The 23,925-nt window shown below is 35.0% G+C and overlaps 1 protein-coding gene across 11 annotated transcripts in view; it reads right to left on the reverse strand.

Annotated features, from left to right (window-relative positions):
- Positions 1 to 23,925, reverse strand: part of SOX6 (SRY-box 6) — a 715,392-nt gene that overhangs the window by 279,071 nt on the left and 412,396 nt on the right. For all 11 annotated transcript variants that reach the window (XM_018059595.1, XM_018059594.1, XM_018059593.1 and 8 more), the window contains one exon: positions 21,590 to 21,679. In XM_018059595.1, coding sequence (XP_017915084.1) covers positions 21,590 to 21,679 — 90 coding nt within the window. The remainder of the gene's footprint in view (positions 1 to 21,589; positions 21,680 to 23,925) is intronic.

Genomic DNA, 23,925 nt, shown 5'->3' on the forward strand with positions numbered 1-23,925 from the left:
ATTGGCAGGTAGATTCTTTACCACTGAGCCACCAGGGAACCCCCATCATTTACTGTCTTCATAGAAACTTTGAACTCTTAGATGTGACTAATTTGCTTTGTAGTTATTAATGACAAATTAATTTATTATCAAGGTAAATATATGCCAGTCTCTTTTAAGGTTCTAGTCTAGTGGTTCTTAAAATGTGATTCTTGAACTCCTTGGAATCCCAGAGTTGACACCTGAGAGCAATACTGTTTTCATAATAATAGTAAGGCATTGTATTGCATGTTATACTATCGACATTTGCACTGATGATGCAAATGAAGTAGTGGGGAAAAAACTGAAGGTCCTCTAGCATGAATCAAATGAGCCTAATTCTACTATAGACATTGTATTCTTTACCACTATGCACTTATAGTAAAAAAGTGCAAAAAGTTCAGTTTCAATTAATAATTTCCTTGATGAAACAAAAAAAAACAATTTTATTAAATAATCACTTTGAAGTACTCATACTTAAAATATTTTATGTGATGAAATGGGAAGCATTCTGCTGTTTATTGTATGTAAGCATATAATGTAGATCATCCCTGGTAGCTCAGACAGTAAAGCGTCTGCCAGTAACGCGTCAGACAGTAAAGCGTCACAAAGCAACTTCACTTTCACTTTCAAGCATATAATAGTTCAAGATTCTAAATCTGGTGCAGGGCTTCCCTGGTATCTCAGAGGTTATAAGCGTCTGCCTGCAATGGAGGAGACCCAGGTTCGATCCCTGGGTTGGGAAGATTTCCCTGGAGAAGGAAATGGCAACCCACTCCAGTATTCTTGCTTGGAGAATCCCATGGACGGAGGAACCTGGTGGGCTACAGTCCATGGGGTCGCAAAGAGTCGGACACGACTGAGCGACTTCACTTCACTTCAATAGGTCAAGAAAAATGACTTATGCTATTGTTTGACTCATAAGCTGACATTTTCGTATCTTTTACACAAAGCAAAAATTTTATTTGAAAGAACAACTAATAGACAAAATATCATTTTTGTACTTCAATATTTGGCAAGTAAGCCTGCCACTTTCAGAAAAACAACTGAAAGTATTGGTGGAAACAATGCAGTTTGAACTTTACAGAGAAAATTAAAATTGTGAAAACTTTTATCTGCCATCATTAGCATGACAGTCTCCAAAGACTTAAAAGATTTTCTGATAAGGTTAGTGGTGATACTAATAAATGTGATTTTTTGATAGTGCATGATGAAATGTGCCAAAATCTGCATACTCAGTAAAACAATGTAATCTAAAAAGCTGTTACAAAATCGTGCATGGAGTAAAAGATTCATTCGAAGGTCAAATTGGACCAATGGATTTTAAATGTAAAAGTTGAACTGAAATCGTTTTAGATCCTACATTGAAATGGTTTTAGATCCTATTGGACCTAATTTCTAATAAATTACCATTTATGAAATTTTGTGTGATTAGAAGAAAATTCACAATTATATGAAAAGGCTATAAGACATTTTCTCCCTCTTCATATACTCACAGTACACATCACAACAGATTGAGTACAAAAGCAGATATGGTTTAATTCTTGTTAAACCATACACTAAAGAGATTTACCAAAATAAAAAGCAATGCTACTCTTCTCACTAAATTACTTCAATTTTATGAAATGTATTTTTATTAAAAAATCTTTATGGTGACATGTAACAGGTATACTATTATAACTTATAAATGAATTAATAAATATTTATTAAAACTTATCAGGTTTAACTTCTAACACAGTAAGTATTAATAGATATGTCACACAGATAAAAAGATTTTTAGAGTCCTCAATACATTTTAAGAGTTCTGAGAACAAAAATTTTTAGACCTATAGTTTACTACTCTACCAATAAATATTTATTGTTTCAAGTACTAAATTATGCTAATTGTTGTTGATAACGGTTGTTGCCTACCTATAGCATTTATTGATTCCCAACTACATGCCACTCTAAACACATTTTATCTCTAATTCTCTCAAAAAATAGAAGTTTAGTAGGTAATAAAATCAATATTCTTTCGTACAAATACTGAAACTAATTCCTTCCATTTTTTTAATTCAAGACTTACTTTCAGTCTTTTTAAAAAATTAGTCTTTATTGGAAAAGCAATGCCTACACATGGCTTAAAGAAGTAAAAAAAAAAAAAAAAGTCAGTACAAACTGTACAGCCCAAATGAAAATTTCAGCCCCTGTGCCATAGCATACACTACCCTCTACATAGTCAACCTCTGTTAAGGGTTTAATAAATATCCTTCCAGCAATTTTCTGTGCATGGGCTTCCCTGGTGGCTCAGAGGTTAAAGCGTCTGCCTGCAATGCGGGAGATGTGGGTTCGATTCCTGGGTTGGGAAGATCCCCTGGAGAAGGAAATGGCAACCCACTCGAGTATTCTTGCTTGGAGAACCCCATGGATGGAGTGAGCCTGGTGGGCTACTAGTCCACGCAAAGAGTTGGACACGACTGAGCAACTTCACTTTCACTTTCAATTTTTTACATAAATTACATCATACATATGCTTTCCTCACTCTTAACAGTTCCAGAGTTCCTCACTCTTAATATTTCCAGAGATATTGTCCTTATTAAGCCAAAGAATAATTCAGGTAATATAGAGAAGCTGTGCCTCTAAATTAGTGACCCCATTCCTCCCATTATATTGCAAAATAAGTCAAACTTAACTTTATGTCTATAAGATATTTTCACTTTTCACTCAGCTTTGCTTACCTCTTTATTGAGCTAATATGCTACTAAAAATGGAACTAAATTCACCAACCAAAATGTTGTGAAATCAGTATTCCAAGATATAAGATAAATTTCTTTCAATATGCCCCAATACATTTCATTCCCAGATTCCTATAGCTTTGCTGTTACCCTGCCATCTCTTATTCCACTAAGAGTCAAATTCCAATCTACAGGTGTGTATTAACACATGTACTTATGCATGTATGGATAGAAGTTAAAATCTATTTTTAATTCTGGATTTGTGCACTAAGACTGAAATAGAAACATTTGTTTTCAAAGAATATGAACTACTTTGATAAACAAAGGTTCTACCATAAGCCTAAATCTAACACACATCATTAAAGCTCCAGTGTTTCCACTAATTCCACACAGGAGGATTACAGATGTCCTGCTAGCTACCATTTCCTGGTAAGCAGTCTGAATGGCTTCCAGGAAATTGCTAATGACCTTCATTTTACTTAAAATCTAGGCTGCAATTAGTAATAGTTTTTCTTCTCCATGCTGGTTATAATGTTTATTTTCATCACAGCAATCAGGAAGAAAAAAGTGAAATGTCTTGTTTTTGAATTATATCAAAATGTGTTCTCTTTTATTTCGATATGTCACCAAATAGACTAATACATATTTAATGTAATCATAATTGTGTAAGAATACTTTGGATCTTTTTTTCCTTCTAACCAATTTTGCCTCCTTTCTCACTCTAGGCTGTATCTATTGCTAAAATTAGCCTTTTAAAAATGGAATCAATAGGAATATTTTATAATTGGTGACTATTTTTACATGTAAGAATATTTTATAATGAATTTTTTTAAACCAGATGTGATTTTAAGGTAAAATTTTATGCTTTAATTATAATAATTAACTACTAAAAACAGAAGTTTCAGATTTTTATTCAGTGAATTTAAAATATGATTACATGGTCAATATAATAATAACAAAGAACAATTTTAGCCAGTGCTATATTTACAGTCAGAACCTGTTATTAAACTTCAATATTTTCTTTTAAGTAAACATTGATTTCTATAATTAGATTCATCTGATCTTTTCCCCAACATATCGATTTCTTTAAATCCCAACAGTTAACAATGATTCTAATGTATCATAATACTCTAGACCTTAATCATATAGTAGCAATTTTTGCCAGTAGTTTTGTTTGAATTTTAATCAAGAAGACTTTGTGTCTCCAACCCCAAGTTGGGGGGAGGTTTTAATTGCTTGCATGTATATCACACAAACATCAAAAGAAGTAAAAGATGTTTATAACAGAGAGAACAAAGGAGAGCTTTGAAATATCTATATTCATGCTAAGTGGTATAATTTCTAAAAATGGGTATTGTTGTGTTATAACGCATATATATCTGTAAACTAGCCATGGTATGCATTTATTAGTAGTAAAAGGGATTCATGAGTCCTGCAATAATATTGATTACAAGATGACCAAAAGAATATGTGAAATAAGATAAACATGCTATTTAGGGGAAATTAAGATTCCACCTTAGTAATTTACTATGTGATTTTAGGGAAGTCACTTTTCTGGATATTGGAGTCGCTATAATGGAAAATAAGAAGTTTGAATTACATATTATACAAAGCTCCTTCAAGTTATTTTTGGAAATTCTATGATTCTAGATATTACTCTGAATTTCTTCAATTACACAGATTTATACAGAAAATAGTGATGCTCTACTACATTATTTCATACAAATCAATGAGAAAATTACATGTGCTCTAAATCTCTTTCACAAGCTGGTCTCTAGAACAATATAGCAATTGTCTTAGAAATAACAATTTAAATTTTTCAAAATACATGAAACCTATACATTATTATTGTTTCAACCTTTTTTCCTAAAGAGACAACAAAAATCACTAGGTATGTGAACATAGCTGATATTATTAGAGTTGAAAAATGGCAGATGATTCACCTCTAAATGCATCCAGATTTTTTAAGTTCCCTCAGATGAAGAAACTGCTGTAAATTTGTAAATGGAAATTCAAGAAAAACTCATTTATAAATGAATATGTAAAACGTATGGTCACAGCTTTTCAAAAACCATTCTAGTCCTTCTGTGATTGCCTACAACAGAAAATACCAGTAACTATGTATTACTATTCTTAAAAATACAGAGTACTCTGTATAAAGGGCAATGCATGCAATAAGCAATCAGAGTACTTAGATATAGTTTGGGCCCTTACTATAAAGTGAACAAACTAGTAGAGAGAATTGGCATTTAAGATAGTAACCTGTGACATAGAAACTAATTCTATTGGAATGATGTTATATTCATTCTGACCCTTTGGTGATAACAGCACTGCTTAAGTTACTTCAAGAATAACCTACACTATTTGATCTTCAAAGATCTATGCACTGAAAAAAACCATGACTTTTGTATTCCTGCACTCTCCTCTAAAAATTTATGTTTGCAATCAAAACTAAAAATGAAACCTGGCTCTTAGTGGCACAGAGTAGCAAAATTATAATAAGCTCACATTTTTAATTCAGTATATGCACGAAGCACAATTGTAATATACCTGCACCATTTGATACAACAGTTCCTAATTTTACTTCTCTTAGTAAAAACCCTAGTGAAGTAACAGTGAGTAATGCTTAAAGTTTTTAATATTAAAGTATGGAAACAGTATTTAGCCTCCAGAACAAATCTCTTAAACATTTTAGTTGAATAACTATAGTAAGTAATTGAGTTTCAGAACATAACCTTAAAAACATTGGGAATCATTTGTAGAATTTTTCTTCTAAAAGCATTTGTTTAATCACTTTTTTTCCCTAGCAGAAAGACACTGTCATTTTTTTCTAAGCATCAGGAGAGTGTACCTATAAGCACATCTGCCTTAACCCCTAAATGTAAATATTTAAATGATTAATCATAAATGACCAAGGAAGGAAGGAAAACACTATTTTCCTTATTTGATTCATATCACATAATTATTTTTTTCTCTCTATCATCTGTGTGTTTGACAAACAGTTTGTGCTAACTCAAACAACCAACATTACTGCTTCTCTGGCACACTGCCCAGGGAGGCGCCTTCACACCACGGAGGATATGCCAGCCACAGTATAGAGGGGAATGTGTGTAAAAGAAGGAGACTGGCTAAGATTCTCCCATATAAACCACAGAAGGCTAGATCCATGCATAGAAACAGGGTGAATTCTAATGATCTAGACATCATTTAGTATACTACCTTTGCATTTAGAAATGTTTCATCATCGTAAATGTCCTGGCATCCTTACTCTTTTGGTACAACTCAAACAAGCATACATACAAATGGGTTATGAACCTTACCACTATTTTTATTTCACCTTGTATCCTTTACTGTATTGTTCCCCTCTCTCTTATTTAGATTTAGATCAAGATAGATGATTCCATAGAGGTTCTTTTGCCAAAGACAGCAGAGTAGAGAGACCTTAGCCTCACCTCCTCTCACAGGTACACCAAAATTACAACTATTTACATAATTATTTGATTGGAACCTACCTGAAAAGTTCTTCTACAGCTAAATTTGTGTAGAAGGAACCACAACAAGATGGGTAGGAGGAACAGAGTTATAGTATAGTCAAGACCCATACCCCTGGGTGGGTGACTCATAAACAGGAGAATAATTACAGTTTCAGAGGTTTTCTACAAAGAAAGAGGGTTCTGAGTCCTACATTGGCTTCCCGGCACAAGAGTCCTGCACTGGGAAGAAAAAAAACTCAGAATATTTGAGTTTGAAGCCCAGCAGGGCTTACTTCCACAAGACTCAGAAAGTTGTGGAAACAGGCTCCACTCTTACAGGATACACACAAAATCTAACATGTTCTGGGATCCGGCCCCAACCCACCAGGAGAAAGGCTGCCTTAAGACCCTGTGAGCCCACAGCTGCCCCTGGACACATCCCAGCCCATCAGATGGCTGAGGACCTACCTCCACATACTGGTACATGTGCACTACAGCCAGATCCTCATAGAGACCCCAGGACTAGTTGCAGCCACCAGTGAATAGGTACCAGCCCCAGAACTCCCTGGGTCCAGGCCCCACCCATTAGCAAACCTGTGGACTTCCCTGGTGGCTCAGACGGTAAAGCATCTGCCTACAATATGGGAGACTTGGGTTCGATTCCTGGGTTGGGAAGATCCCCTGGAGAAGGAAATGGCAACCCACTCCAGTATTCTTGCCTGGAGAATCCCATGGATGGAGGAGCCTGGTAGGCTACAGTCCATAGGGCACTTCACTTTCTAATCATAGGGTCAAGCTTCAGCCACCATCCAGTGGAAAACTGCAGCTCCTAGCCTGATATGGCAAGACCCAGCCTACCCTCAGCAGGTCAACAAGCTTCAGGACACCTTGGACCTCTCAGCCAGCTATGTCAGGAACCAGCCCCATTCACCAATGGTTCTACACCAGCTCAGGACCCCTGGGCTCTGCAGCCAGACTCCAGGACCTGGCTCTTCCTGACAGTAGGTTGATGCTGGCCTCAGGACCTGGCTTCAGTCAATAGTGGATAGGCCCCAGGTACTGCCACGGGATCTCCTGGATCCCAATTCCACCCCCAGGGTTTTGTAGCCAGCCACCTTGTGACCCAGCCTCACAAATCAGTGGTGGGCAGCCTTCATCTGGCAACCAAATGGACTGGGGACAAGCCATGCCTAAAAGAAGCAGCCTACCACAACAGAATGACCCAAGAAGCACACACAGGGGTTGAGCACACACTCCTAGTGACTAGAGGGAAATGTACTGCTTGGAGCATTGAATGTCTCCTACAAAAGGCCACTTCTGCAAGGCTAGGAGAAGTAACCCACCTAACAGATATATAGAAATGAAAACAACAAGTTAAGAAAAATGAGGTAGCAGAAGAATAAGTTCCAAATGAAGAAACATGTAAAAACCCCAGAAGAACTAAGTGAAGTGGAGTAAGGCAATTTACCTTAGAAAGAGCTCAGGGTAATGATCACAAAGATCATCAAAGGACTCAGGAGAAAAATAAATGAACATAGCGGGAAGTTAGAAGTCTTGAACAAAAAGAAAATACAAAGAAATCAATCGAGTAAAAATGAAGAATACAACAACTGAAATGAAAAATACGTGAGAAGGAATCAATAGTAGAATAAATGACACAGAGAAATGAATCAGCAAGCTGGAAGACAGAGTACTGGAAATCACTGAAGCAGAACAGAAAAAAGAATGAAAAATGAGGGCAATTTAAGAGACCTCTGAAACAACCTCAAAAGTACCAACATTACATTATAGGGGTCCCAAAAAGAGAGGAGAGAGAGAAAGAGGCAGGTAACATACATGAAGACATAACAGCTGAAAAGTTCCCTAACCTGGAACAGGAAATAGACATCCAAATCCAAGAAATATTAAGAGTCCCAAGGAGGACTAGACCAAGACAAAATGCAATTAAAATGGCAAAAATTAAAGATGTAGAGAGAATATTAAAAGTAGCAAGAGAAAAGCAACAAGTTATACATAATGAAAATTGCATAAGGCTATCAGCTGACATTTTGGCAGAAAGTGCAGTCCAGAAGGCACAATATATTCATATAAACTGATAAAAGAAAAAAAAAAACTTACAACCAAGAGTACTCTTTATTCAGCAAGGCTCTCATTCAGATTTGATGGAGACATCAAAATTTTTAGACAAGCAAAAGCTAAAAGAGCACTACCAAAATAGCTTTACAAGAAATGTTCATGGGATTTCTCTAAGTGAAAAAGAAGAGGCCACTACTAGAAACATAAAATTTACAAAAGGAAAATGCTCATTGGTAAAGGCAAATACACACTGAAAGTAGTTTATCAACCATGTACAAAGTTAGTAGGAAGGCTAATAGACAAAAGTGCTAAAATCATCTATATTCACAACCATTTAAGGGATATACAGAAAAACCAGTGGAGGTAAAATATGATGTCAAAAAAAGCAATGGGAGTAGGGGAGAGTAAAAAATACAGGATTGTTAGAATGCATTTAAAATTAAGAGATCAGCAACTATATATATATATATATATATATATAATTATATACAAACCTCATGGTAACCAAACCAAAAATCTATAATACACATACAAAAAAGAGAAAGGTATCCAAACAATACTAAACATAGGGGTCAAATCACAAAGAGAACAAAAGAAGAAAGAAATCAAAAAGAACTACAAAACAATCCTAAAACAATTAACAAAATGGCAAAAAGCATACACATATCAATAATTACCTTATGTATAATATGACTACCTTCTCCAATCAAAAGACATAGAGTGACTGAAAGGATACAAAAAAAAGTTCTATATATATGCTGCCTATAAGACATTTACTTTAGATCTAAGGACACACACAGATTGAAAGAGGATGAAAAAGGGTATTCCATGCAAATGGAAATCAAAAGAAAGACAGGGTGGCAATATTTACACTATACAAAATATACTTTAGAACAAAGACTATTACAAGAGACAAATAAAGACGTTGCATAATGATCAAGGGATTAATCCAAGATGATACAACAATTGTAAATACCATCTAAACACATAAAGCAAATTAATAGACATAAAGGGAGAAATTGACATTAACCCAATAACAGTAGGGGACTTTAACATTCCACTTACATCATTGCCACATCTTTCAGGCAGATAATGAATAAGGAAACATTGGTTTAAAATGACACATTAGATGAGATAGACATAACACATATATATAGACTATTGTATCAAAAAGCAGCAGAGTACACATTCTTTTCAAGTGCAAATGAAATATTCTCCAGAATAGATCACACGCTAGGCCATAAAACAAGTATCTCTAAATTTAAAATTTAACTAATTTGAAAACATATCAAGCACCTTTTCTGACCACAACACTATGAGACTAGAAATCAACAACAAGGGGAAAAAAAAAAAAAAGCTGCAGAAATAAAAAACATGTGGAGACTAAACAGTATGTTACTAAACAACCAATGGATCACTGAAGAACTCAAAAGAAGAAATCAAAATGTACTGGGAGACAAATTTTTATAAAAAGCAACAATGCAAACTCTATGTGATGCAGCAAAAGAGTTTGAAGAGGGAAGTTTATAGCCAATACAAGCTTACTTCAGGAAATAAGAAAAAGCTCAAATAATCAACCTAACTTTAGACCTAAAGGAACTAGAAAAAGAAGAAAAGACAAAACTTAAAGTTAGTAAAAGGAAACAAATCATAATCATCAGAGCAGAAATAAATAAAATAGAGACTAACAAAGCAATAGGATAGATCAATAAAACTAAGTGCTGGTTCTTCGAAAAGAAACAAATTCAATAAACCTTTAGCTAGACTCACAAAGAAAGAAGGACACATAAATAAAATTGGAAATGAAAAATGAAGGGTTATAATAGACACCACAAGAATACAAAGGATCGTAAGACACGATTATGAACAACTATATGCCAATAAAAGGACAACCAAGAAAAAAAATCAACAAATTTGCAGAAATGTATAGTTTCCCAGGATTGAACCAGGAAGAAAGAAAATATGAGCAGACTAATTACCAGTAATGTTATTGAATCAATACTTAAAAAAAAAAAAAAAAAACACTCCCAACAAGCAAAAATCCAGGACCAGATGGCTTCACAGGTGAATTCTACCACATGTTTAGAGAACACTTAGCATCTATCCTTCTGAAGCTATTTCAAAAAATTGCAGAAGAATCACTTTTGTGAGGCCAATATCACCCTCATACCAAAACCAGGCAAAGATATCACACACACAAAAATTAAAAGTTAGTATCACTGGTAAATCTAGATACAAAAATCCTAAACAAATTATTAGCTAACCAAACCCAACAATATATTAAAAGGATCACACACCATGATCAAGTGGATTTATCCCAGGGATACAAGCATCGCTCGATATCTGAAAGTCAATCCGTGTGATATACCACATTAACAAATTGAAGAATAAAAACTATAAGGTCATCTCAACAGATACAGAAAAGGTTTTCACAAAATTCAACATCCATGTATTTTTTAAAAATGGATGCTGAATTTTCCAGAAAGTGGAGAACATACCTCAACATAATAAAGGCCATATATGATCATCCCACAGATAACATCATGCTTAACAGTGAAGAACTGAAAGCATTTCTTCTGAGATTAGGAGTAAGAAAAGGATGTCCACTCTTGCCACTTTAATTCAACATAGTATGGAAAGTCTTAGCTCTAGCTAACCAGAAAAGAAAAATAAATAAATAAAATAAAAGGGACAAAAATTAGAAAAGAAGAAATAAAACTGTCACTGTTTATATATGACATGATACATGCACACTACATGTGTGCATGCACGCTAAGTGGCTTCAATCATGTCCAACTGCGTGATCCTATGGACTGCAGCCTGCCAGGCTCCTCTGTCCATGGGATTATCCAGGCAAGAATACTGGAATGGATTGCCATACCCGCTCCAGCAGATCTTTCTGACTGAGGGATCGAAACCACATCACTTATATCTCCTGCATTGGCAGGCAGGTTCTTTACCACTAGTACCACCTGGGAAGCTCATGATACTATGCATTGAAAATACTATACATTGAAAATCCACTAGAAAACTACTAGAGCTCATCAGTGAATATCATAAAGTTGATGGATACAAAATTAATAAAAGAAATCTGTTGCATTTCTATAAACTAATAAGAGCTAGCAGAAAGAGAGATTAAAGAAACAATCCCATTGATAATTGCATCAGAAAGAATAAATCACCTAAGAAGAAACATCTAAGAGGTAAAACACATATACTTGGAAACCTATAAGATACTAATAAAAGAAATAAACGATTATATCATGTTCACTTTTGGAAAAATTAATTTTATTAAAATGATCACACTATCCATACAATCTAAAGACTTAATAGAATCCTTATCAAATTACAAATGGTATTTTTCACAGAACTAAAAAGATTTGAAAATGTGTGTGAAAATACAAAATACAACAGACAAAATAGTCTTACAAAAGAAGAACAACTAGAGATATTACTCTCCCTAATTTCAAACTATAATATAAAGCTACAGTAACCAAAACAATATAGTACAAAAACAGACACATAGATCAATGGAATAGAATATAGAGTCCAGAAATAAACTTACACACTTACAGTTAACTAATCTATGATGAAGGATACAAAACTATACAATAGAGAAAAGACAGTCTCTTCAATAAGTAGTGCTGGGAAAATTGGACAGCTACATGTAAAACAGTGAAATTAGAACATTTTCTCATACTATATAAAAAATAAACTCAAAATGAATTAAAGACTTAAATGTAAGGTAGGTAGGTTTAGTCGCTAATTTGTGTCCGACTCTTGTGATCCCATGGACTGTAGCGTGTGAGGCTCCTCTATCCATGGGATTTCCCAGGCAGTAATACTGGAGAGGGTTGCCATTTCCTTCTCCAGAGGATCTTCCCAACCCAGGGATCTAACCTGGCTCTCCTGCAATGCAAGCAGACTCTTTATGGACTGAGCTATCAGAGAAGCCCCAGAAATCAAAAAACTCCTAGAAGAAAAAATATGAAAAACATTCTTTGACATAAACTATAGCAATATATTTTGAGTCTGTCTCCTAAGGCAAAGGAATCAAAAAAACAAAAATAAACAAATGAGACCTAATTTAAACTTGAAAGTTTTGCACAGCAAAGGAAACCATCACAACATGAAAAGACAATCTACTGAATGGGAGCAAATATTTGCAAATGATATCACTGATGAGTTAATATTTAAAATGTACATATAGCTGATGCAACTCAATATCAAAGAAACCAATCACCCAATTAAAAAATGGGCAGAAGGTGTGAAAGTGTAAGTCTCTCAGTCGTGTCCAGCTCTTTGCAACACCATGGACTGCAGCCTGCCAGACTTCTCTGTCCATGGAATTCTCCAGGCAAGAATACTGGAGTGGGTTGCCAATCCCTTCTCCAAAGGATCTTCCTGACCTAGGGTTGAACCCATGTCTCCCACACTGCAGACAGATTCTTTGCCATTTGAGCCACCAGAGGAGCTCAGGCAGAAGGCCTAAACAGACATTTTTCCAAAGAGGATAATACAGATGGCCAACAGACACATGAAAAAATGCTCACCACTGCTAATCATTGGAGAAATGCAAGAAGGCAAATCAAAATCATGAGGTATCATCTCACATCTGACAGAATGCCTGTCATCAAAAAGAACACAAATAACAAAGTCGGCAAGGATATGGAGAAAAAAAAACCCTTGCTCACTGTTGGTAAGAATGTAAATTGGTGCAATCATTCTAGAAAACACTAAGGAGGTTCTTCAAAAAACTGAAAGCTAGAAATATTATATGATCCAGCAATTCTACTCCTGGGTATATATGCTAAGAAAATGAAAACATTAATTCAAAAAGATACATATACCCCAATTCATAGCAGCATTAATTATAACAGTCAAGATATGGACACAACCTAAAAGTCCTTTTAACAGATAAATGGATAAAGAAGATGGAGTATGTATATATGGGCTTCCCTGATAGCTCAGATGATGAAGAATTCACCTGCAATGCAGGTGACTGCATTGCATTCAGGTGACTGAAACCATGGTTCAGTCCTTGGGTTAGGAAGATACCTTAGAGAAACGAATGGTTACCCACTCCAGTATCCTTCAAAATTCAGGTTTAAATTGAAGAAAGTAGGGAAAACCACTAGACATATTAGATATGACCTAAATCAAATCCCTCATGATTATACACTGGAGATGACAAATAGATTCCAGAGATTAGGATCTAATCTAATTGGTAGACAGAATGCGGAAGAACTATGGACAGAGGTTCATAACATTGTACAGGAAGTGGTGACCAAAACCAAGGAAAAGAAATGCAAGAAGGCAAAGTGGTTGTCTGAGCCTTACAAATAGCTGAGAAAAGAAAGACAAAGGAGAAAGGAAGAGATATACCCAACTGAATGCAGAGTTCCAGAGAATAGCGAGGAAACATAAGAAAGCCTTCTTAAGTGAACAATGCAAAGAAAGATAGGAAAACAATAGAATGAGAAAAATTGGAGATCTCTTCAAGAAAACTAGAGATACCAAGGTTACATTTCAAGCAAAGTTATGCACAAAAAGGACAGAAATGGAAAGGACCTAACAGAAGCAGAAGAGATTAAGAAGAGGTGCCAAGAACAGAGAAAAACTGTACCAAAAAGGATCTTAATGACCCATCTTAATGAGACCACAACACTCACTTAAAATCAGACATGCTAGAGCGTGAGGTCAAGTGGACCTAAAGGGAACATTACGACTAAAAAGCTAGTGGAGGTGATGGAATTCCAGCTGAGCCATTTAAAATCCTAAAAGATGATGCTGTTACAGTGTTGCAGTCAATATGACAGTGAATTTGGAAAACTCAGCAGTTGCCACTGGACTGGGAAAGGTCAGTGTTCATTCCAATCCCAAAGAAAGACAATGCCAAAGAATGTTCAAAAACTGCCATATAGTTGCGCTCATTTTACCTGCTACGATTTCTTTGGAAGGAATGATGCTAAAGCTTAAACTCCAGTACTCTGGCCACCTCATGCAAAGAGTTAACTCATTGGAAAAGACTCTGATGGTGGGAGGGATTGGGGGCAGGAGGAGAAGGGGACGACAGAGGATGAGATGGCTGGATGGCATCACTGACTCGATGGATGTGAGTCTGAGTGAACTCCAGGGGTTGGTCATGGACAGGGAGGCCTGGCGTGCTGCGATTCATGGGGTTGCAAAGAGTCGGACACGACTGAGTGACTGAACTGAATTACCTGCTAGGAAGGGAATGCCCCAAATCCTTCAAGCTAGGCTTCAACAGTACATGAATCAAGAACTTTCAAATGTTCAAGTTGGATTTAGAAAAGAACCAGAGATCAAATTGCCAGCATATATTGGATCATAGGAAAAGCAAGAGGATTCCAGAAAAAATATCTACTTCTGCTTCACTGACTACACTAAAGCCTTTGACTGTGGATCACAACAAACTGTGGAAAATTCTTAAAGAGATAGGAATACCAGACCACCTTACCTGTCTCCTGAGAAACATGTACACAGATCAAGAAGCAAAGGTTAGAATCAGTGAATGTAGCCATGAAATTAAAAGATGCTTGCTCCTTGGAAGAAAAGCTATGACAAACTTAGGCAGTATATTAAAAAGCAGAGACATCACTTTGCCAACAAAGGTCTGTTTAGTCAAAGCTATGTTTTTTTCAGTAGTCATGTATCAATGTGAGAGCTAGATCATGAAGTCTGAGTGCCAAAGATTTGATGCTTTCAAACTGTGGTGCTGGAGAAGACTCCTGAGAGTCCTTTGGACTGTAACGAGATCAAACCAGTCAATCTGAAAGGAAATCAATCCTGAATATTCAATATAAGGACTGATGCTGAAGCTGACACTCCAGTACTTTGGCTACATGATGCAAAGAGCTGATTCACTGGAAAAGACTCTGATGCTGGGAAAGGTAGAGGGCAGGAGAAGAAGCAGGTGACAGAGGATGAGATGGTTGGATGGCATCATGGACTCAATGAACATGAGTCTGAGCAACCACAGAAGAGAATGAAGGACAGGGAAGCCTGGCATGCTGCAGTCTATGGACTCAAAGAGTCACTGAGTGACTGAACTGATGCAGAGTACATCATGTGAAATGCCAGGCTACATAACTCAAGCTGGAATGAAGATTTCTGGGAGAAATATCAACAATCTCAAATATGAAGATGATACCATTCTAACAGCAGAAAGCAAAGTGGGACTAAAGAGCTTCTTGATGAAAGTTAAAGAGGAGAGTAAAAAAGTTATCTAAAAACTCCAACATTCAAGAAAACTAAGATCATGGCATCTGGTCACATCACCTCATGTCAAACAGATGGGGAAAAAATGGAAACAGTGACAGATTTTATCTTCTTAGGCTCCAAAATCACTGTGGATGGTAACTGCAGCCCAAAATTAAACGACACTTACTCTTTGGAAAAAAAGCCATGACAAACCTAGACAGCATATTAAAAAGCAGATCTTTGCTGACAGAAGTCTTTATCATCAAAGCTATGGGTTTTCCAGTAGTCAGGTTCAGATGTGAGAGCTGGACCATAAAGAAAGCTGAGCACCAAAGAACTGATACTTTCAAATTGTGCTGAAGAAGACTCTTGAGAGTCTCTTGGTCTGCAAAGAGATCAAACCAGTCAATTCTAAAGAAAATCAACCCTGAATATTCATTGGAAGGACTGATGCTGAAGCTCCAATACTTTGTCCACCTGATGCAAGTTCAGTTCAGTCACTCAGTCGTGTCTGACTTTTTGCAACTCTGTGGACTGCAGCATTCCAGGCCTCCCTATCCATCACCAACTCCCAGAGTTTACTCAAACTCATCCCCACTGAGTTGATGATGCCATCCAATCATCTCATCCTCTGTCGTCCCCTTCTCCTCCTGCCTTCAATCTTTCCCAGCATCAGGGTCTTTTCCAATGAGTCAGCTCTTTGCATCAGGTGGCCAAAGTATTGGAGTTTCAGCCTCAACATCAGTCCTTCCAATGAATATTCAGGACCTGATGCAAAGAGCCTACTCATGGGAAAAGACCCTATGCTGGAAAAGATTGAAGGCAAAAGGAGATGAGCAGCAGAGAATGAGATGGTTAGATAACATCACTGACTTTGAGCAAACTCGGATATAGTGAAGGACAGAAGAACTTAGCATGCTGCAGTCCATGGGGTGGTAGAAAGCCAGACATGACTTAGTGACTGAACAAAACAAATCAATAATTACCTTAAATGTCATTGCACTAAATTCTCCAATCAAAAGGTAGAGCATGGTAGATAAGATTCTAAAAAAAAGAAAAGAGCCTACAATATGCTGCCTACAATACTTTAGGGCAAAGGACACACAAAGAATATAAAAACAGATTCTCACTTGCTAAGATGTTATCTATTCAATAGTTTTACATAGCCATCTTCCACAGAAAAGGATATACTTTTCACTTCCACAATTAACAAAGGCAGTAAAAATAAAGAAAAACACAAACTAATCTCATTTACAAATACAGATGCAAAAATAACAACTGTAATATAAGCAAATAAAAGTATGAAGTACATTAAAACAACACTATACCATGACTAATCAGTGTTTATTTCATTATTTAATTTGAGAAACAAAAACCAATAAGATATATCATAAACTAAAATGCAATTTATCATAGAAACTCCTAATAAAATATAACTAGAATATTTTAATGATTAAAAATATGTTAAATCAATAGTCAATATAATATTTAATGGTGAAATATTAAACAAACACAATTCCATAAACTAAAAACTAAATAAAATGCTTGCTATTACCTGTTTTCCCTAATATTCTTGATATTCTAGGCATTATATTAAAAGAAGTGGTGAAAAAAAGGAACAAATAACTGCCGCAAAAGAGGAGAAAACACATCAGCTGAAATATGACTAGACCTAACAAGCCTGACAAAAAGGGAAGTTATAAAATGAGCCAGCAAAATTCAACATCATCCCTAAATATAGTAACAAAAAGAGAGTAGTATGAAAAATATAATATCCACAAATAAAAAATTAAATATTATAGAGGAAATATTAAAAGAATTGTGCTGAATCTATATATAAGAAACAAAACATTGTTCAGAAACATAAAAGAATTGATTGAATAAGTTATTTGGAATGGAAAGATTCAACATTAAAAAGATTTTAGCTACTCTATAGTTTTATAATCTTTTAAAAATCACTTTGCAATTTTAATTAACAACTTCTAAATCTAAGGCAAATTTTACAGAAGTATACAAGCACCTTAAAGAAAAATTTTGAATGAGGTCTTGCAATATTGTTCAAAAATACTATAAAGCTACAGTGATTAACACAGCCTAGTACTTTAAAAGTTTAAATAGAAAGATAAATGGAAAAGAGCTAAAAAATGAGAGTGGCTGCAAATATGCAATCTATATATAATAAAAGATGTTATTTCAAGTCAGATGGGATAACATGCGTTATTTAATAAGTGATGCAGATATTTTATTAACTGCTTGAGGAAAAAAATTGAAATTATCCAACAAAATATATCCAAGAGGAATGAAAGGGTTAAGTGTATAAAAATATAGTCAAAGAATTGGAAGAAAATACAGTAGAATATAATTTTAGATTGGGAGAAACCTTTCTAAACAAACCCCAAACAGGAAAAAAAAAAAAAAAAAAGAGCATTAAAACAGGGAGGGGAAGATTTGATGACAAAAACCATACAGTAAGATGACAAAATACACAAATATGACAAAGAAAGGCTAGTATCATTAAAGAATCTTATGAAACTGTAAGAACTAAACAAATCCTTTAAAGGAAAAATGGGCAAACAACATAAACAGACCATTTACAAAGGAAGAGATATTTAATCCAAATGAATTTATGTAAAACTTCTCATTATCAATCAAAAACAAATGAATTCAAAATATATCAGCAACAATGTTATACTCCCCTATCAAACTGGCAAGGAATGTTTAAAATAATCATAGATGGCAAGGAAATACTTGCTAGTGAGAGCACAGAACCCTATATTCTATCTGAAGGGCTACGTGGCAATATGAACTAAAAGTCTTTCTAAAAAGAACACATTCTTCAACCCAGTAATTTCACTTTTTGAGAATATATCTATATCCTAAGAAAATAATTACTAAATAACACTGAAAATACTAAAAATTTAGCCATGTTCAAGGTTTTCTTTATAATGACAAACAATAAAACCTTAAATATTGAATAACAGTCTCAGTCAAATTATAAGAACCTCACTTTATATCATATTTGCTGCAAATAAAAGTAATATTTTAGAAGACAACCTAATCATAGGGAAATTCAAAATATATCATTAAGTGGGAAAAGTAAATTACAAAAAATTGTAAAAGGATGATTCTAATTTTAAGGGAAAATAATTCTAAGGTATATGCACACATTAAAATGGAAAGGATATACACTATAATACAGGTAGAATTAGAGGACAATTATATTTTCCTTTAGGTGTGTTTCTTTTTATAATACATATGAATTTTATAATGAGGGAGAAATAATGAAATATATAAATACACATTGCTAAGATACACTAAACCATAGTAGTATGTTTTTCATTTCTTTTCCTTTTTTTTTTTTTTTTTAAACTTATTTTGTGGCTGTACCGCATGGCAGGCAGGATCTTAGTTCCCCAAACAGGGATAGAACTCGACACCCTAGTAGTAGAGGAATGGAGGGCTAACCACTGAAACACCACGAAATTCCCCAGGTATGTTTTTCTTGGAGATGGTATTTAAATCACCCTAAATTTTTTGAATAGTTAGAACTAATTTTGGTGACTAATAACTGACGATCTCACCTACAATAAAAGTGTGTGTTGAGTTTTAGCAATGGCTCAATCAAACTACTTGAATGCTATTTTAACTAATTTTTTTTGTTTTTTTATCATGTTTTTAGAATCTTTTCATATAATTATGCTGACAAAATATAAAGATGTAAAAACAGACACTGACGGAGAGTAAATCAAAATGAAAAATTTGGTAAGAAGCTTATTTTCTCTGCCCATAAAAACAGGGCAGCACACAAATGAAAGTACACATTTTACAAACAGAATCCAGAAAAACAAAAAGTTAAAGAAGTTGAAAAGCCTGATTTTGCATGTTTCACTTTTGAGATTTTGACTACATAAAACTAGTACAGTTTTGCATTTTTGAATCAAAAATAAAGAAATATAGAAAGTGGGATTGGAAAGATAACCCAAATCATAAAAACTTGATGCTGAATCATAACATAATAAAATGTTAGCTTCCACTTTACTGAGAGAAAACAAGACCCCCATCATTCACGCTGGCAAAAGCTTGCCTTTGCATAAACCATTTCTGTACTCACTGTCATAAAACCAATGACTTTGGAAAGGGAAGAAAACAGAGAATGACGTGCAAAGTAGCACACACCATGTTATTGCAGCTGGATAAAGAATATGTCACTAATGACTTTCTACACGTCAGTTATAAATTGAGTTTCTTTTTTTTTTCCAAAATAGCAAATAGCCTTTATGAGTTCAAAACAGAAGCAGTGAAATTCAAAAGTACTACCCACTTTCCACTTGATTTTGATACTGCATTAGTTAGTAGAATGTTATTAATTATTCTTTGGAAAAGATACGACTACCCTTTCTCTTCATTTGAGTTGAACATAACACGTCTGAATACTAGGCAATATTCTGTAATAAATTCAAAATAAAATTTTCATCAGGTAGTTATCACCAAATGTTCATCTTAAATGAGAAATTATCCATGGGAATATTCACCTGAAGTCATTAGATAAATTCAGAAAATGAATGTAATTAAGTTCTCAAATTGTCAGTTTAAGGGACAGAGTGATAGATAGAGCAATGACTATCTGTAAGGGGCGACCGAGAAAAGCAATTGACGACAACAGAGTCTACCCACAATACCAAAAGCTACTTCAGTACTTCATACAGTACTTCATCTCCATAAAAGGATCAACAAGAAGGACTGGGCAAAAAGTATAGCTGCTTAACTGATAGAGCAGGTTAATTTTGTAATGGATTGGGACTGCCCACTTCTTAATTTGTTTCAAAATAATAATGCCAATCAATTATCTTTAAAATAAGGATACTCATTCTCAGCCAGGTCAGAGATCATGAAATGTTAAGTTCTGTGAAATCTATTTGAGATTAATTAACCTAAGATCCTATGGGCAGTTAATAACAACCACAACTTTCCCTCATGAGGGTTTTCTTAAGTGCAAGCCGTTTAAAAAGCTTTACTTATACTAATTCTCTTAACGAGCCTTGGTAGGTACTTCTGTTGTGTGTGCTCAGTCGTGTCTGACTCTTTGTGACCCCATGGATTGTAGACCGCCAGGCTCCTCTACCCATAGAATTTTCCAAGCAAGAACGATGGAGTAGGTTGTCATTTCCTCCACCAGGGTATTCCTCATCCAAGGACTGAACCTGCATCTCCAGCATCTCCTGCACTGGCAGGTGTATTCTTTAGCACTGCACCACTTGGGAAGCCCAAGTACTTTTACTATCCTAATTTTAGATACAAGGAATTCCAAACATTTAAACCTTCAGTGACTTGCCCCAGGTCACTCATCTAGTAAGTGACAGAGCCAGAATTTGAACAGGGAACCAGGCTTCAGAATCCAGTCATAAATATAAATAGCACATTCTATAAACTCCTTTGTTATAGTTACTACAGCTGATCATTTTTGACCAGAAAAAAATTCGAATTAGTGATTTGGATTCATCAATTAAGCTACTATAAATTCAAAAGGAAGGACTAAAATTATCTTTATTTAATTTGTTCATTTTTGACATTACATTTTTTTCATAATTTTTTGTTCAGCAAATGGAACTATGGGCTTCCCTGGTAGCTCAGCTGGTAAAAAAATCTGCCTGTAATGCAGAGGACCCTGGTTCAATCCCTGGGTCAGGGGAAGATTCCTGGAGGAGGGTATGACAACCCATTCCAATATTCTTGCCTGGAGAACCCCAATGAACAGAAGAGCCTGGTGGGCAAAGAGTCAGACACAACTGAGTGACTAAGCACAGCACAGCTAAAGCTACTGTTTTCCTTCTGTGCCAAGGAGGAAACTAATGAAGTAGTTTGTCCTATAAGTTATATGTTTATAGACTATAAAAAGGGAAATTTTTCATTCTATAAACATTACAAAAGAATAAAAGTTTAGGAACACACTATATATTTACCCTCTCAAATATAAATAAATATTAGAGGTAAGAATTTAATGTTGGGGTACAGAAGATAAGCAGACGTATTGTGTTACAAAATAACATTTCTACATTGATATGTTTGATATTTTGTATACTGTACCTTTAATTTCTCCAAGAAGTTCACTGGTATTTAATCTTTCCATTTTTTCCTTCCAATCTTTTGAAAGTAGTTTTTCCATGCAGGAGGAATCTATTAAAATAAAAAAGTAAGTATTAAAAATATTATACGTTTTAGATAAGTATTAAAATATTACAAATATAGAAGTCTATGGAGTTAATGGAGAAATTCTATCATTCAAAAACAACAAAGATTTTGTTGTTGTTGCCACTATAACCCTAGGATATAGACAAGTATATTATTCCATCTATTATAAAATACTACAACTAAACTTTTCTTGCTGGAAAATTATTTACAATATTCCCAGGAGAAAAAAAAATGCTCAATAATCTTATCTTGTTACTATAATTTTAGCTAATTAATATTCAGCCAGCATTTATCATTTCTTTAGACTAATAGGACAGAACAAGGAGCTTTTTTCTACAAGCTTAACTTTAGATATTATTCCTTTTAATTCAGGTGATTTTTTTTTTAAGTCCAAACAAAATTTGTGTGCTATTCAAGGAAGAATGGCAAATTTTCAAGTGAGAAGAGAATAATCAACCTGTAACTCCTTGTTCCTTAAAAAAGAAATACACAGATGGCAACTTTTGTAAAATACCCACTTACAGTAAAATGCAAAGAAAATAAACTCAAGATATTCTCTGTCTCCCAGTAATAAAAACAGTTAAAACCTTTATATAAAAAGAGATGCATGATCTTTTCAAGAAGATCCTTGTTTAAATGCTATTTGACCTACTGCATTCCTAAACAGCATACTAGATTTTGGAAGTTATTACACTTATTTCTATAACATTCAAAAAACTTACAGAAGTTTACATTTTAGAGTGTTCTAATAATTAGCAAATTTTTATCAATAAGTTATTTTTTCTCTGATCAGGTAGATTTGAAACTAGAGCTACTGCTTATAACTACTTATATGCATCTTTTAAGTCTCAAATTTTAATAAACAACCCACGTTTCCAAAAGGGAAAGCAGATTTAAATACTCAATCCTTAGTGCAAAGCATACTCCCATTATACTTTAACATTCCAAGTGTCAAAATTCTGATAACCTCTTTTAAAATTATATTTAAAATACTTATTTCAACTCCAAATGTTTTTTCTCTCCCATATCAGTACCTATCTCTTTAGCATTTTCCCTTTCATTTTTCCTCCAACTTCTAAATCCTCCTTGAATTTTTCAGAATGACAGTAAGGTTAAGATGGATCTAAAGGATTTCAGAAACTTGATAAGCTTAGGCAAAGACAGTGAGCCCCTGGGTAAGAGATGAGAAGACCACTGTATGGTTAGAACATATTGGTGAAAACAATTAACATTTGTCTATGACATGATCAATCAATCAAGGAATGGATGGAATCCAGATCAGTGTGTTGGGAAACGGCTGATGAAGAACTAGCTATCACAGGAGCCAAAGTTCTTTCTAAATAGAAGTCAGCTTGATTCTATTAAGTGAACTCCTTGCTTCTTCCCTTCTTTCCTTTCCTCCTTTTCTTCCAGGCTTTCCTATTAATTATTTTCATTTAAACAAATGATATACCACTCTGATTAAAAATTGGATTCTGAGTGATCTGCCAATAGGGTCTCTATGCATATGCATATGTTCAGTTTGCATTTAATTTCCAAAATATTCTCTTGGATTTTAATTTAGAAACAAGGTGTATACTTTGTTCTGTACATATTTTGTTTCTAGGTGAAAGTCAAAGAAAAGATAATGTTAGGTGTGAGGGTTAAGAAGGAAATCTTCAAAGTCATGGCTATCAGAGATTCAGTTCAGTTCAGTCACTCAGTTGTGTCCGACTCTTTGCGAACCCATGAATTGCAGCACGCCAGGCCTCCCTGTCCGTCACCATCTCCCGGAGTTCACTCAAACTCATGTCCATCGAGTTGGTGATGCCATTCAGTCATCTCATCCCCTGTCGTCCCCTTCTCCTCCAGTCCCCAGTCCCTCCCAGCAGCAGGGTCTTTTCCAATGAGTCAACCCTTTGCATGAGGTGGCCAAAGTACTGGAGTTTCAGCTTTAGCATCAGTCCTTCCAATGAACGCCCAAGACTGATCTCCTTTAGAATGGACTGGTTGGATCTCCTTGCAGTCCAAGAGACTCGCAAGAGTCTTCTCCAACACCACAGTTCAAAAGCATCAATTCTTTGGCACTCAGCTTTCTTCACAGTCCAACTCTCACATCCATACATGACCACTGGAAAAACCATAGCCTTGACTAGACGGACCTTTGTTGGCAAAGTAATGCTTTTTTGTTGGCAAAGATAGCTTTTTGCTATCAGAGATTACTTTTTCTCAAATCAGGTTTAAATTTCTGG

This window comes from Capra hircus, chromosome 15, assembly GCF_001704415.2.
Source record: "Capra hircus breed San Clemente chromosome 15, ASM170441v1, whole genome shotgun sequence".
Classification (NCBI taxonomy): domain Eukaryota; kingdom Metazoa; phylum Chordata; class Mammalia; order Artiodactyla; family Bovidae; genus Capra; species Capra hircus.